Source organism: Desmodus rotundus, chromosome 3, assembly GCF_022682495.2.
Source record: "Desmodus rotundus isolate HL8 chromosome 3, HLdesRot8A.1, whole genome shotgun sequence".
Classification (NCBI taxonomy): Eukaryota; Metazoa; Chordata; class Mammalia; order Chiroptera; family Phyllostomidae; genus Desmodus; species Desmodus rotundus.
The window spans coordinates 106,930,913-106,945,537 of record NC_071389.1 but is presented as its reverse complement, the minus strand read 5'-3'; the positions used below and the strand labels follow the sequence as shown (position 1 = coordinate 106,945,537).

The window sequence follows — 14,625 nt, the reverse complement described above, 5'->3', positions numbered from 1 at the left end:
TGGAGGTCAGGAGATTCTCAGTGTGTTGGGGGATCAATTTGGGGCAAGGACTCCCGAGCAGCTGGGGGTCTCTCTTCCTGTCACTGGGGCTGGTGATCCAGAGGGCTCTTACTCCTTGGCGACCATGTGAACCACAAAGTCCACCACCCTGTTGCTGTAGCCAAATTCAATGTCATACCAGGAAATGAGCTTGATGAAGTGGTCATTGAGGGTGGAGGAGTGGGTGTCACTGTTAAAGTCTCAGGGGACAACCTGGTCCTCAGTATAGCCTAGGATGCCTTTGAGGGGGCACTTTGATGCCTGCTTCACTACCTTCTTGATGTCATCATATTTGGTAGCTTTCTTCAGGTGTCAGGTCAGGTCCACAATTGAAACATTGGGGATGGGGATGTGGATGGCCATGCCAGAGCTTCCCATTCAGCTAAGGGATGACCTTACCCACAGCTTTGGCAGCACCAGTAGAAGCAGGAGTGATGTCCTGAGCTGCTCCTCAGCCATCACACCACAGCTTTCCAGACGGCCCATCCACTGTCTTCAGGGTGGCAGTGATGATGGCATGGACTGTGGTCCTGAGTCCCTCCATGATGCCAAAGTTGTCATGGATGACCTTGGGCAGGGATGCCAAGCAGTTGGTGGTGCAAGAGGCATTGCTGACAATCTTCACGGAGTTGTCATACTTGTCATGGTTCTCACCCATCACAAACATGGGGGCATTTGCAGAAGGGACAGAGATGTTGACCCTCTTGGCTTCTCCCTTCAAGTGAGCCCCAGCCTTCTCCATGGTGGTGAAGACACCAGTGGACTCCACAACATATTCAGCACCAGCATCACCCCATTTGATGGTGGTGGGATCTCACTCCTGGAAGATGGAGATGGACTTTCCTTTGATAACAAGCTCCCCGTTCTCAGCCTTGATTGTGCCTTTGAACTTGCCATGAGTAGCATAACACTGGGACATGTAGACCATGTAGTTGAGGTTAATGAAAGGATCATTGATGGTGACAACGTCCACTTTGCCAGAGTAAAAAGCAGCGCTGGTGACCAGGTACCCAATACGGCCAAATCCATTCACTCTGACCTTCACTATTGTGTCTCAGGGTTGAGGCTGGCACTGCTCAGGAAGATGCAGCTGTCTGTCGAACAGGAGGAACAGAGAGCCAATTTTCAACCTTTTTCATCTCATGGCACACATAAAGTAATTACTCAAATTCTGTGACATACCAAGAAATATATTTTTGCCAATTTGACAAAAAATAGGTATAATTTTGATCATTCATACCAATGGCTCTTGTTGTGTTGGCTCTTCTCATTTTTTTAATTTGACAATCTGAGGGAAAAGAGGTCAGTGCCCCTGACTAAATGGTCAGATGTTGCATGTTTAAAAAGCTGCCATGGCACATCAGTTGAAAATCACTGTGCTAAGGGAAAGAAGCTGGACACCAAAGCTGTAAATTGTACACTTACATTTAAATGACATTCTGGAAAAGGCAAAATTGTAGGAACAGAAGTCAGATCTTTGGTTGTTATGGGCTGGGGATTGGGGAAGGGTTGACTACGGAAGGACCTGGGGAATTTCTGGAGCTCATGGAACTGTTGTGTGTCTTGTTTGTGGTGGTAGTGGTCACAAGACTGGATATGTTTGCCTAAACTCATAAAACTGTACAGCAAAAATGGTGAATTTTACCACATATAAATTATACCCCAATAAAAAATTGGAAAAAATTTCAACACAAGAAAAATATGTCCCTATTTGAATGGTGAATTACCTGGTCCTTCTAGTTTGGAAGAGTTTTGAGAGGAAGGAAATGGAGCAGGAAATAGGGGAGCAGAAAGATAAAATGAAGAGTGACACTTTTGTTCTTGAAGGCAGTACATTTTTATTCAACAAATGATTATGCGACATCCATTGGATGCCAGGCCCTGACAGATAGTCCAGGCAGAGGAGATGCACCTGCAAACAACAACAAAAAATACCCCTCAGAGAGCTTGGCTTTCTGTGCAAAACTGCAGATGTGCATACCTGTTCCAACAGTGAGTCTAGCTTTGGGAACGCAGCTTAAGGAAATATGGAGTGCAACAAAGATATGTACTCAGCAATTCTCTGGCAGTAAGGGGACTGATGGGTAAATTATGGTGGAAGGGACCAGTAAAAATTATAAATTGTTTATTACATGTATTTATGTGGGGAGGTATCAATGACATGCAAACTGAGAACTTGGTGTTATAGAAAGCCATGCCCTGATTGTAAAAAAATGTGAGTTACTACACATCAAACTCTATTTCTTGGGGTGGGAGCAGGAGACTTTGATATTTTAACTTTTTTTATACAGTGAGGAGGCATTTCTTTTATATTGTCAATTTGAAAAAATTGAAGGAAGAAACAAAACAAAATCAATATTAAATACAAAAGGCAAGGAATTAATACCCTGTATTTTCAGTGTGAAACTTCATCCTGGAAGGAAGGATTTGTTCTTTAAAGGAGAAAACAAGTGTGTTTTGTTGGCAAATGTGAATGAGGCTTCTTTTGGAAAAACATACAATGCTTTTTTTTATTGATGAGATTTTAAATATTAAGTAATGTAGTATTTTGCTTAAATGTCAGATTGATCTATCCTATGAAAAACTAAGTTACCTCTTTTCCTGGCCCTCTATAATGGGAAGTAGCAGCATTTCATGTATGTCCATGCTCTTCTTCACTCTTCAGGGTAAAATAGCCTCTGCTACACACCACCCCATAACCTTCTTTCTGAACACAGTCCTGTTTTATATAATAGAATAAAATGTGACATACCCATGTCTGTGCATGGATGACGAAGGTAAAGCAAGACCCAGAGAGCCGTTACATTTTCCCATTATTTGGTGTGCTTTCAGAGAATTCAGCACCGTAGATAGCTACAGTGCCCCTGGACATATATAAACCATCCCCCAACTACAAGTCAATTTTTACTCATATTGCGGTGAAGCTGAACTCATGAAGTTCAATTAGTCTGCAGTGCACTACATTTTAGGTTACTTATAGTTGCACCTTTCGAGAATAAACTTATACAACATTATGAAATAGGACCAATAACCTGGCTATTCCTAAGTAATTACAATAACAGAAAACAGGAATGATTGCCATGAAACGTTCTAAAGCATGTGAATGCATTGACTTGTATGTAAATATTTGCAAGTAATTTAATATAAAATTATCCTATTAAATGTGGCAGAACATTATAGACCCCAAATACATGCCCAGAAAAAAAAAAGCATCAACTAAAATTTGAAAGTTGGGATTTTGACTTTTTTGCAATATACTTATTAAATGTTGGGCTCATATTCTATGCATTTTTCTGTATCCAAAGTTCTTCTAAAGGATAATTTGTTGCATGGCAGGAACTGCCACTGGAGCTTCTTTGATAAATAAATTTTGTTAAGTCAGATGGGATTGCATTTTCATTAAAGGGTGCAGGGCTGGAATATTTATATGAAACCCCCAAATACTAAAGCGTTACATAGTGGACCCAGCAGAAGTACAACAGCATTTTTCAGTTTTTAAAACCCGTGCCCCATTTTGGTAACATAAAAATCCATCACCCAAGCTTTCTTTAGTTTGTTTATTTTCTAAATAAATTAAATAAATGTCATGACAAATGTAAATCAAACAATGATGATCAGAATGTATTTTTCCATGTCGTTTTCCCTGGACATTCTGGGGCAGCTGTCATGGAGTAAGGGGAGAAGTGCCTCACCAGTTATGCAGTTGGGAAGGGTGGCTTGATAATCTGCATCTTAGAAAACTGAAAAAGAAATACGGCTTGTGCTGTATTGAAATGGCATCTATATTTGCCACTTTGAGGTCTGATTGGGAGGAGATGGTTTCATCCTGAGTGCCTACTATGTGCAGACTGCTGTCCCAGGCACTGTGTGGGAAACAAATATCTGATCTATACCCTCCAGCCTAGTGAGCACATGGTTTTATAAAGGAAATAAGACACATGTAGCCATAATAAAAGTAGGACACATGTATCCATAATAAAAAGAAATTCTTAACTATAATAAAATAAGACGTGCATCACTATAATTAAAAAACCTAGTACGACAGTGCCAAAGGAAAGATTGGGGATTCAGGAAGAGACAATGTCCAGCTCCTTCTACACCAGGGTGGATAGGGAGGAGAAAATTTAGAAAAGTCTTCGTGGAGGAGTTGGCCTTTGAGCTCAGAAGGTAGAGCTCCCTATTGGATAGGGAGACTTATTTTAAGTAGAAGAATCAAGAGGATTAAATCTGGAAACAAATATGGGCCCAGTGTTCATTGGACCTTGAATGTCAAGCTGAGAAGTTGGGTTTTCACCTGTCACTCAGCTTGGTTCACTCACAGTCATGTTAGTGGGTGGCATGAGGGTGGTATACCTGCTGAGTTCCTCTTTATCTGAGAATGCCTTTCATGCTGTACTAGACAGAACAGACATGGTAACAGGAAATTGAAGTGCAAGATAGATGAAGAGATTGTGTGAGCATATAGATGCTGTCAGTCCACTTAATGGTTTAGAAATGTTTATGCATTCAGCCCAAAAGTTCTAGATGAGATGGTCAAACCATCACCAGAGATTGTGAGCTGGGAGAACTAAAGACATGTGTGATTGTTAAAGGCAGGCAAAGATGATTTTGTTTATTAGCAAGGAGAGGGTACAATGCTCCAACTACATGCCAGTGAGCCTGATGTGGAGAACACACTGGATTTTAAAAAAGCATTTGTGATTGGTGAGTTATGAGTACTGAGAAAAATAAACATTCTCTTAGGAGAATGGTGGGTAGTATGTAGAACATGTCATAGTAGATCAGCCTCATTTACTTTTCTTTCTTCATTTTCATTTTCTTTCTTTCTATTTTGGATGAGAGGTGATATAATTTTTTCAACAACATTTTTGACAAAGTTTTTTCCCAATATTTCAGTTATTTTTATATTTTACATTTTTATTCCTATCCCTCCACACCTTCCCCTTTGACAGTTATCAGCTTGTTCTCTAAATCCAAGGGTCTGTTTCTCTGTTGTTTGTTTGTTTCTTTATTTATTTTCAGATTCCACATATAAAAAGATCATATGGTATTTGTCTTTCTCTTTCTGACTTATTTTACTTTGCATAATATTCTTTAGGTCCATCCATGTTGTTGCAAATAGCAAAATTTCATTCTTTTTTATTGAAGAATATTGTTATCTATCTACCTATCATTTATATTATAAAAGAAACCTTGAGTAATAGCCAAAATATTGAAGCAACCTAGATGTCATCAATAGATGAATGAATAATACATATATACATAATATTCTACATCTTCAATATTAATTCATCTACGAATGGACATCTAGGTTGCTTCCATATCTCAGCTATTACTTGAAGTTCCTTTTCTTATGACATTCCTGTGGACAAGATGGGACACATGCAGTGGCTGCAGGGCCCGGTGGATGGAGGAGTGCCTGTGTGAACTTGCCCAAAGGGTGCTCATAGGCAAATGAGGAGCATCATAGAGTTACTTCTCCCTGCCGCCAGATGCGGCCACTTCTTCCCCCGTCCTTTCCTGCTGACTTTGGCATTAGTGACATGAATGATAATATGGAGGGTGCACTTACCTCTGTGAAGATAGTACAAAAACAGAATGGACTGCCTATATTTCAAATGATAAATGAATAAGATAGAACAACGGGCCTAGACAAGCAAGAGGAAGTTCAAGAAGTATATTCATTATGGTCCTACCCATGGGTGCTAAAATCTCACTATGAATTTCTAGGGTTGAGTTAAGTGTAATTTAGGAATAACTATAACATATAGTACTTGGCATTTTATTTGATGATATGCAATTAACAGGGAGATTTATATGCCCATGTAGAGGTCACTCTCTTAGATTGTGTGGTGTATGTAGTTTTGCTCATGACTACGGAGAAGAATTCATTTATTTATTTCTCCTTGACAATTCAAAGCAAAGAGGGCTTTTAGTTTCATGCTTCTAATTCTGCCCCCAGGGAGTTAGAGATGCTCCTTTCTGTAAATGGCCCATGTCTGTGGAATTGCCTGCTGTCCCTGACTTTCTGGGACACGTGTTTTCTGACCCAGGTTGCACAATGATTTTTAAACTGCTGGTTATTGATTTACCTGTATGCTTTTTGTGTTTGTGCCTAAAGGACATGTGTATCTTCAAGAAGAGCATTTTTAAATTGAATAAGGAAAGAATCTGAATACAGAAAGGGGGTTCCTTGAAAATCTGCTCTGTGGTCAAGGAACCAAGGCCGGGATCAGAATAACAGCACCTTGATTAGGCTTGATATTGGGGTCAGGCCTGGGCCTGGGGTACCACTGGCTCGCTGAAGTCAGGCCTGGAAGAAGACATAGAAGGAGAAGAAAATAAGGGAGACAGGGATGAAGGGCCTAGGGAGGATGCGGGTCGTGAGTGCAACATGGGAAGAACAGAAGAGCAGTGTGGCAGGGAAACAGACGTGCACACGTGTGCAGCTATGTATTGTGGACAGGGTTATATGAACTTGGGAATAACCTAGATCAGCATGTTCATGTGTCTTGGGGAGAGGGGGAGAAGGGTCAAATAAAAAGAAACTGAATTTAAACTTGCTTTTCCTGTTTTGTGTGAGCTTTCTCTCCTTTTTTGATTTCTGATAAGAAACCCCCTTATAGGAAATGATCTCCTTTATGTAAAAAGTACATTCTTATGTTTACATGCAAAAGAAAAGAATGAAAAGAGAGCTCTATCAGCTGAGCATTTAGGGATGCCCATGGCAGGTTGTCAAGTGCGAAATTAAGTTGGGAGGGAGGGGGAGGGATGGAGAGGAGCATGGAGGTAGCTGCAAGGTATTGGTGACTTTTCCATCCTTTGTGTTTTTTGTTCATTATATTATTTTGTTTTATAACATATATATTGCATAACATATATAGTAAACATACATATTATTATATATGAATATATGAGACAACATATTAAACAGCGATGAAGGGAAGACAAGTGGGTAACTTATTTTAGTAGAAACATCACAAGAGCCTCTCAGGTGAAGTATGTGTGTACATGTACACATGCACACACACACAAGCTCACATATGTTTGCAGAAATGAGGAGGAAGGTGGGGGAGGCTATTGACTTTGTGTCCCCATTTGGGCAGTTAGGGATGGCGCAGAACCTTGTTACTTATAACTTTCTCGTCCAGGGCTGAATAGAATGCATTGATAGTGTGATTAAACAATGTTAGCGTTGAGTCAAATGGTTTATGGATGATCTGTGAGTCCACTTTGATAGAAATTTAAATACTGTGTTGGATATTAAACTTTATAAGGACAGAATAACATTGATCTTCACAACTCATTCAATCATCTGTTCATTCATATTAAGGGCCTGATGGATATGCTAAGTATTAAAAATATTTTATTCAGTGTCTTGCACAACTGAAGTTTCTTTTTAAAGTAAAACTATAGGATATTATGAAAGTTCATCATAGAAGAGCCTAATCTATTCTAGTGGATATGGAAGGCTTTCTGGAGCAAGTGGTATTTTTTTTAGTGCAAACTGAAGAATACAGGGGATTTACTTGGGTGAGGCTGGGGAAGAGTCCATATTCCATTTGGGTGGAAGAGTCTGTGCAAAGGTCCTGAGGCAGGGAGGAAGGAAGATGGTACTGTAAAGAATGATGACACTGTGGCTGTAGCCTAGAGTGAGAGGGTGACTAGTGAGGAGGAGGCCAGAGATCGGTGTAGCACTGGATCATGCAGGCCTTGAAGGTTGGAATAGAATCCTCCAACTTTTTATTTCAAAAAATTTCAAACCTATTCAAAAGTTGCAGGCACAGTAGAGTGGATCACCTAGATCTTCAAGTTAATCTTGCTATAGCTGCACACTCTCTCTCTCTGTCACACAAATATGTGCACACACACACGTTTTTCTCTTTGCTGAACCATTTGAGAGTAAGTTACAGACAACATGTCATGTTAAGAAGCATATCATGTTCAAAAACATGTGTCTTCCAAAACCAAAGATTATCTCTGATATGATCCCAGTACTATTATACATCCAAGAAAGTTAACACTGATCAAACCCCTTTACCTAATATACAGTCCACATTTTAATCTCTAATTGTCCCAATAATGTACTTTGCTAACTTAAAGAAATCCCAGGTCCAGTTGAGGATCGTGCACGCTGCATTTAGATACCTGTTGGCATTTTGGGCCAAGGTTAGGCCAGGTATTTTGTAAAATGTGTATATGTTTTGAATTTGTCTGATTGTTTCCTCATGGTGAAATTCAGGTTGAATATTTATGGCAAGAATACTACCAGGTGCTATGAGGCACGGAGAACTACCTAACCTTGGAACACTGATGTCAGTTTCCATTATTGATGATGTTAAATTTGATCATTTAATTAAGGAGGCAGCCACCAGTTTTCTCCATTGTAAAAATAACATTTTCCTTTTGTAAGAAATAAAGTAATTTGAGGTTGTGTAAATATTCTGTCCCTCAACATCTTTCACCCAGGGTTTTTAGCAGCTGTTGGTGTCCCCCACCCAAATAATTAATTATGGCTCTAGTCAAAATGGTGATTTTTCTAATTACATGATTTTTCCTGTATGAGTTGGTAGTCTTCTATGAAGAAGAGCCTCTTTTCTCCTCTACTCTTTTTAATCAGTATCAGTATGGACTTGTGGATGTTTTACATTTGAATTTAAGATTTAATATGTTAGTCATCCATTTCTAACATTAATCATTTTGAAGTTTCAAATTCCCCATACTTAGCCAGCAGGAGCCCCTATCTGAAAGGTTTTTCAGAAACTTATGGATTAAGTTAGTGAAATAATAGTATTAAAGTGATGAGTAAATATGTGTTTACCATGCCTTTTTCTCCTGAGAATCTCTGTTTGTCAACCTAACATGGTTTTATTTCTATTTCTCTCTAGGTCTCATGGACTAACTGGCTCTTTTTCGGCAGGCCCCTACCAGAGAAATCATCCTGCTGTGTAACAAGGTTTGGTTTCGAAACTGCCCTGAAAATTATTAAAAGCAGTGTCCCAGTGTGACGTAATCAGGGGGACACGCTGTGTAAGAATTTCCTGTTCACCCCATAGCAGCTTGGAGGAAGCCCCTTTCTGCCCAGGAGGACTGCATGGCGAGAAGCCCCCACTGACAGTGGAAGATGAGTGTCCCATTGGCTCCTAAGAAATCATGTTACACTCAATTGCAGGACAACAGAAAGGGGGCAAAAAATAATAATGAGAGTCTCCTACCTCTGGGTGATACGAATGCCAATCAAATCATGGTGGAAGTCAGACCCTCTCGTGATGGGTCTCAGACCTGTGACCTGACAGATGGAACTGGAAATGCAAATTCATGTGCACCAGAAAGTAGTACCCATCTCCATAAGGAATTTCACCAAATTCAGGGCATTGGGAAGGTGTTGCAGGCTGGCCCCAGCAGCCTGAAAGATTTTAAATTCTCTTCAACTGTTCGTGGGGAATTAAGTGAAGAGCACACAGTGCAGAGAGGCACAGCTCTCCTGCAGACCTCGTGGAGTATCCAGGGACCAAGTCTGGCAAGCTGGAGGAATGCTATGGGTGAGGCCAGTCCAGATATTTTGACTACAAGGGACACTGAAGTTCTCCGGCACACTCCCAAGGATAAATTGGCAAAGACCCTTGACAATGAGGAGCTGAGAAGGCATGCTTTGGAAAGGGCGAGCAGCTCTGCTGTTGCAGTGGGCACGCTCACAAAGGAGCGTGCTGGGAGCCTGACTCCACAGCCTCCACAGACTGCCCCGCTGGACTCCCCTGAAGCCATGGGTCATGTACCCAAGGGTGGTGAGGGGCCACAGAAGACAGTGACAGCCCAGCTCCCAGAGACAGCTTTTCCTCCAGTGGACATCATCTCAGAGGGAAAGATTGTGTGTCATCCTAAACCATCTACCTCAGAAACCAAGGAGACCACCTGCTTAGAGCCGCAGCTGGAGGGGGGACATGCACCAGGAGTTAGTGATGAGAGCACCCCATGTTCTGCCCATCCACAGTGTGCTGTGACTTCGACATCCAAGGAAGTCCCAAGTAAGCCAGAAGCACACTTAGGTCAGGAAAAGCGAGAACCCAGACTGGAGCTGGAATCTGTCCCACCCTGGGCCACACAGGAATTAACATCAGCCCGGGCCGAGTGTCTGAGATGTCCCACAGAAGATGGTGTGTTACTCCAAGAAAGAAAGGAGCCACGTGGGGAAGCACAGCAAGAAGCCACCACCAGGACAACCAGCAGTCTGTCCCAGAGCAGCGTCCACCCCCTTGGTGGGGCAGGAGGCAGGAGTGTGCAGGACAAGAGTGCCATCCACGTGGCTGAGCAGGGTTCTCTTCAGAGCACCCCCAGACCTGGCCCTGCTTCCTTGCAAGCTGCTGATAATCGGCCCCCTGGCAGAATTTCACCAAGCACAGCTAAGAAACTGGGTGAAACTTTACCCAGCAGCATTTCACCAGGTGACGGTCATGTAGTTTTTATTCCTAGTGCCCCGCCTGACAGCAGGCCCCCAGATGTTAGTGAGGAGAAAGGAGTGCTGAGCAGCGGGAGCAGGGACAGTGCTACAGTTTTTACTTCAGATCCTTCTGTTAGAGAGAACAAAACTGGGGTCCCTGAGCCCCTTAACCCTCAAAGCAGCAGCTCAGAAGCAGGGGAAAGCAAAGAGGTCACTACATGTGTTGCTGAAAATAGGAACCTTCTAGAAAATTCAGTTAATACTGAAAGTTCCCCAGCCAGAACAGATTGTCTCCTCAGTATCCCAACCCCTGTACAACCAGAGGCAGCTCCGAATGTGACCCATCAGCCAGTACTACCCAGTACCAGTTTTCAGGACTCGAGTTTGTTGGGTGCAGATGGGGGGTCACCCTCAGCTGCCCTACCTCCCACCGACAGCTTGTGGTTGTTGAACACCTCCCCGAAAGTGCTTGAGAAGAACACCTGCCCCAGTGTGATCCCCAAGTCTGTCTCCACACATTCTGAGGATTCGCCTTCTGCACAGAAAGGACTGGAGAACCACCAGACTGAAAAAACAGAAGAAAGGACAGAACCCAAGCCCATCATTTTGCCCAAGCCCAAGCATGTGAGGCCCAAGATCATCACCTACATCAGGAGGAGTCCGCAGGCCCTTGGCCAGGTGGACACTTCGCTGGTCCCAGTGGGGCTTCCTTATGCTCCGCCTACGTGTACCACGCCTCTTCCCAAAGAGGAGAAGGTGGCAGGAGGTGACCTGAAGCCAGCTGGTAGCCTCTACGAGAAGTTCAGGCCAGACTTGCAGAAGCCACGGGTCTTTAGTCCTGGGCTGATGGTATCTGGGATCAAACCCCCAGGACACCACTTCAGTCAAATCAGTGAAAAGTTTTTGCAGGAGGTAAGATCTGATACTATCTATAAGTTGATAGTATAGATAGTCAATCTGATACTATCTATAAGTTGAACACCCTAAACCTTGTCATGTATTTTCAATTAATTGTGAAAACAGAATATTCTCCCTTGCTGATTTTGATGGATATACTCGTACAAAAATGAATGTTTTTAATGGAGGAGAATGTAGAAAAATGGACATTTTGACTGGAAAAGTTTGATGATCATAATGAGTTGGATCTACCATCTGAGGACACTCATTTAAATTCCATGTGATATCAGATAAGTGTGCATTTAAATTGGTTTCCATGTCTAAATAAGTGAGCATAATTCTTCTATCAGCCAGGTCAGTGGAAAAAGGAATCAGAAATAAATACATTGTTCAGATTAGCCAAACTTCATCCTCTGAGGGGTATATTTCCTTTATGGGACAATCTCATATTTATACACGTGAAGAACACAGTGAGTAGCAAATAATGTGTCAAGCTTGGGCTCTTCAAGTCAAAATAGTAATTACAACTAGCATTTAGTTGAGCACCTACTATGCCTTGGGCCCATGTAACATATTTAATATTTGTCAGTCTTCAACAAGCCTTACTGTAATTCCCTGGAGGTTAGGACTGCAGTTTTTATCATTGTATAGATGTGGAGAGGCCTCAGTAACTCACCTACTTCCACAGAACAAGGACGGCCCTGAAATGCTCCCCCAGGCCTCGCTGTTTCCTCATGATTCTCCCCTTTCAGTACCTGGGTGCTATGGCGAGTTGTCCTCCCAGACCTCATGAAGAAGACCGGTCTCCTGAGCAGTCTCCTGGCAGGCAGAGCAATGAGTTAAAAGGAAAGCTGGCTCAGGTGTCTCCTTTCCCTAACACCCCGCAGGTCTACCCAGGCCACTCAGACACAGGTTGCAGCCTGCAGGACGGCTCATGACCTCTGGGCTGCCACTGCTTCCTCCGCTCTTCCTCTCTCCCTCTACTGTTTTAACCCTTTGCACCCCCCTCTACTTGGAATGCTCCTCTCCCAGATATCTGAGTGACTGCCTCCTTCACTTTCTTTAGGTCTCTTTGCAGTCACTTCACTGGAGAGGCCATCTTTTCTGTGAGACCTCTTTCTCTAGTTCCTTTCTTCTTAGCCCTTATCTCCCGTGACATATGTAGTTGGTGGTGGGTTTTTTTTTTTCTTTCTTTCTCTGCATTAACTAGAATGTGAAATCCATGAGAGTAGGGGCTTTTTCTGTCTTTTGTTCTCCACTATGACCCCAGAGTTCATAACAGTGCTTGGCATAAATGTGTGCTCAGAAAATGAATGATAACTGAGTTATAAACTCACATATGCTGAATCGAGACAGAAGTCAACCAAAGCTCCCTAGAGATAGAATGATCGAGTCCAAAGTTGGACTCTAGCTTGAGTGACTGTATCGACATTTTTACAGACTGTATTGATCCAGCAGAAGGTGTCATCTCTGGCACAGAGCAAGCGGTCAACCCATTCTCAGCAACAGATTTTGACTGAGGCCAGCACCAACCGGTTGCCCCACCAATTGACCATGTGGCCTGCCATGGTGCCAGCCGTCAGCACTGAATCATGCTGCTGGCTCCCATCTTCCAACTCTGTGCCTGCTGGAGAGGTTTCTGACTCATACCACTAGAGAGAGTGTACTGGCCCAAGAAGGGTCCAGTATCTTTGTAGGGACTCACCTCCCTGTGCTGGGCTGCATGGTATCCTGTTCTAAGTGCAGCGAGAGTGTGCCCTGGCCAGAGGCATGGACTCACCTCCCTGTGCTGGGCTGCATGGTATCCTGTTCTAAGTGCAGCGAGAGTGTGCCCTGGCCAGAGGCATGGACTCACCTCCCTGTGCTGGGCTGCATGGTATCCTGTTCTAAGTGCAGCGAGAGTGTGCCCTGGACAGAGGCATGGACTCACCTCCCTGTGCTCGGCTGCATGGTATCCTGTTCTAAGTGCAGTGAGAGCGTGCCCTGGCCAGAGGCATGGACTCACCTCCCTGTGCTGGGCTGCATGGTATCCTGTTCTAAGTGCAGCGAGAACGTGCCCTGGACAGAGGCATGGACTCACCTCCCTGTGCTCGGCTGCATGGTATCCTGTTCTAAGTGCAGTGAGAGCGTGCCCTGGCCAGAGGCATTTAGAGTCTGTCCGAAGGCAGTGCTATCTGACTAACATGGACAATTTGCCACTCTGGTTTACAGGTCAGTCTCTTAGCTTTGTTAATGTGAGTCTTTCTCAAATTTCCAAAAAGGTATGCCCCTGGGCCTCTGAGGCTCAGGGTCAGGCAGTCAGGCTCTGACCTGGGCTCTTGTCTAAGGTCCCTGGGAGGCAGCCACATGACCCTCCCCTGTGCTGCAGGTACCAGAGCTGGTTAAATGAATGAAGGTTTTTCTTCTCAAAGTTATCACTGCAGAAGTAACCAAGTCATGCAAGATAGAGCCTCCAAATCTGGCACCGTGGAGTGTCTCTTGGACAAGCACACCCTGGAAGGTAGAGATATTGAGAGCTCAGCGTTAGGCTGGCTTCTTTGTAGCCCCTGGTGACTTCTCTGGTCACCAAGGCAGTGTGTACATGTTGGGGTGACCCTGCCCTTTTCTATATGTTGTTAATAAACTAACTTGATACCTCTTCCTCTCCCCAGTGAAAAGATAATACTAGATTATTCTCTGAAAAAAAAGTCCATGAGAGAAACTTTATTTGGAGATGTTGGCAAAAACTTATTGACTGCAATTATTTGTCTGCAATCCTTCCTATTTTTTCCTTTGTGTATTTCTTTTCTGTATTGCTTTAGCTCTTTCCATAAAATATAGAGTAATTTCTATATTATATAAACACTTTCCTCCCCCCAAATATTTTCTATACTTAATCCTGTAGAAACCACCCCACATGTCAAGGATATGGGGTAGTAGGGACATTTGTGTGGCTTTAGCAGTTCAGAGGGGTTTAGAGAGACCCTGTTGGCGTGGGGACAGCAGTGCTGCCCTGTGCTAGCCACTCTATCTAGGGACCATTTTTTGCAATGACCAGAGACTGTGAGGCCCAGGCCCTATTCTCAGGCTACAAGATAGAGCAGAGGTGCCCTGGGTGTTGTGATGGGCTGATTTCTATGAAAATCTTAAGTGGGGAATAGGCTGGCCCTTGGCCCCTGCTCCTACTTCTGTGACTTGCTGCAGCTCAGCAAGTCCCTGTCCCAGAGTCAGGCTGGGTGCAGGCCATATGAGAGCTGCCTCCCTGCCATTGT

The 14,625-nt window shown here is 43.3% G+C and overlaps 1 protein-coding gene and 1 pseudogene across 2 annotated transcripts in view; one reads left to right on the top strand and one right to left on the bottom strand.

The window, feature by feature from the left end:
* Positions 1-14,625, top strand: part of MTUS2 (microtubule associated scaffold protein 2) — a 578,493-nt gene that overhangs the window by 148,261 nt on the left and 415,607 nt on the right. For both annotated transcript variants that reach the window (XM_024551026.4, XM_053920733.2), the window contains exon 2: positions 8,928-11,389. In XM_024551026.4, the coding sequence (XP_024406794.2) occupies positions 9,164-11,389 (2,226 nt within the window). In that variant the 5' untranslated portion in view covers positions 8,928-9,163. The remainder of the gene's footprint in view (positions 1-8,927; positions 11,390-14,625) is intronic.
* LOC112323129 (glyceraldehyde-3-phosphate dehydrogenase-like) lies at positions 109-2,795 on the bottom strand (annotated as a pseudogene).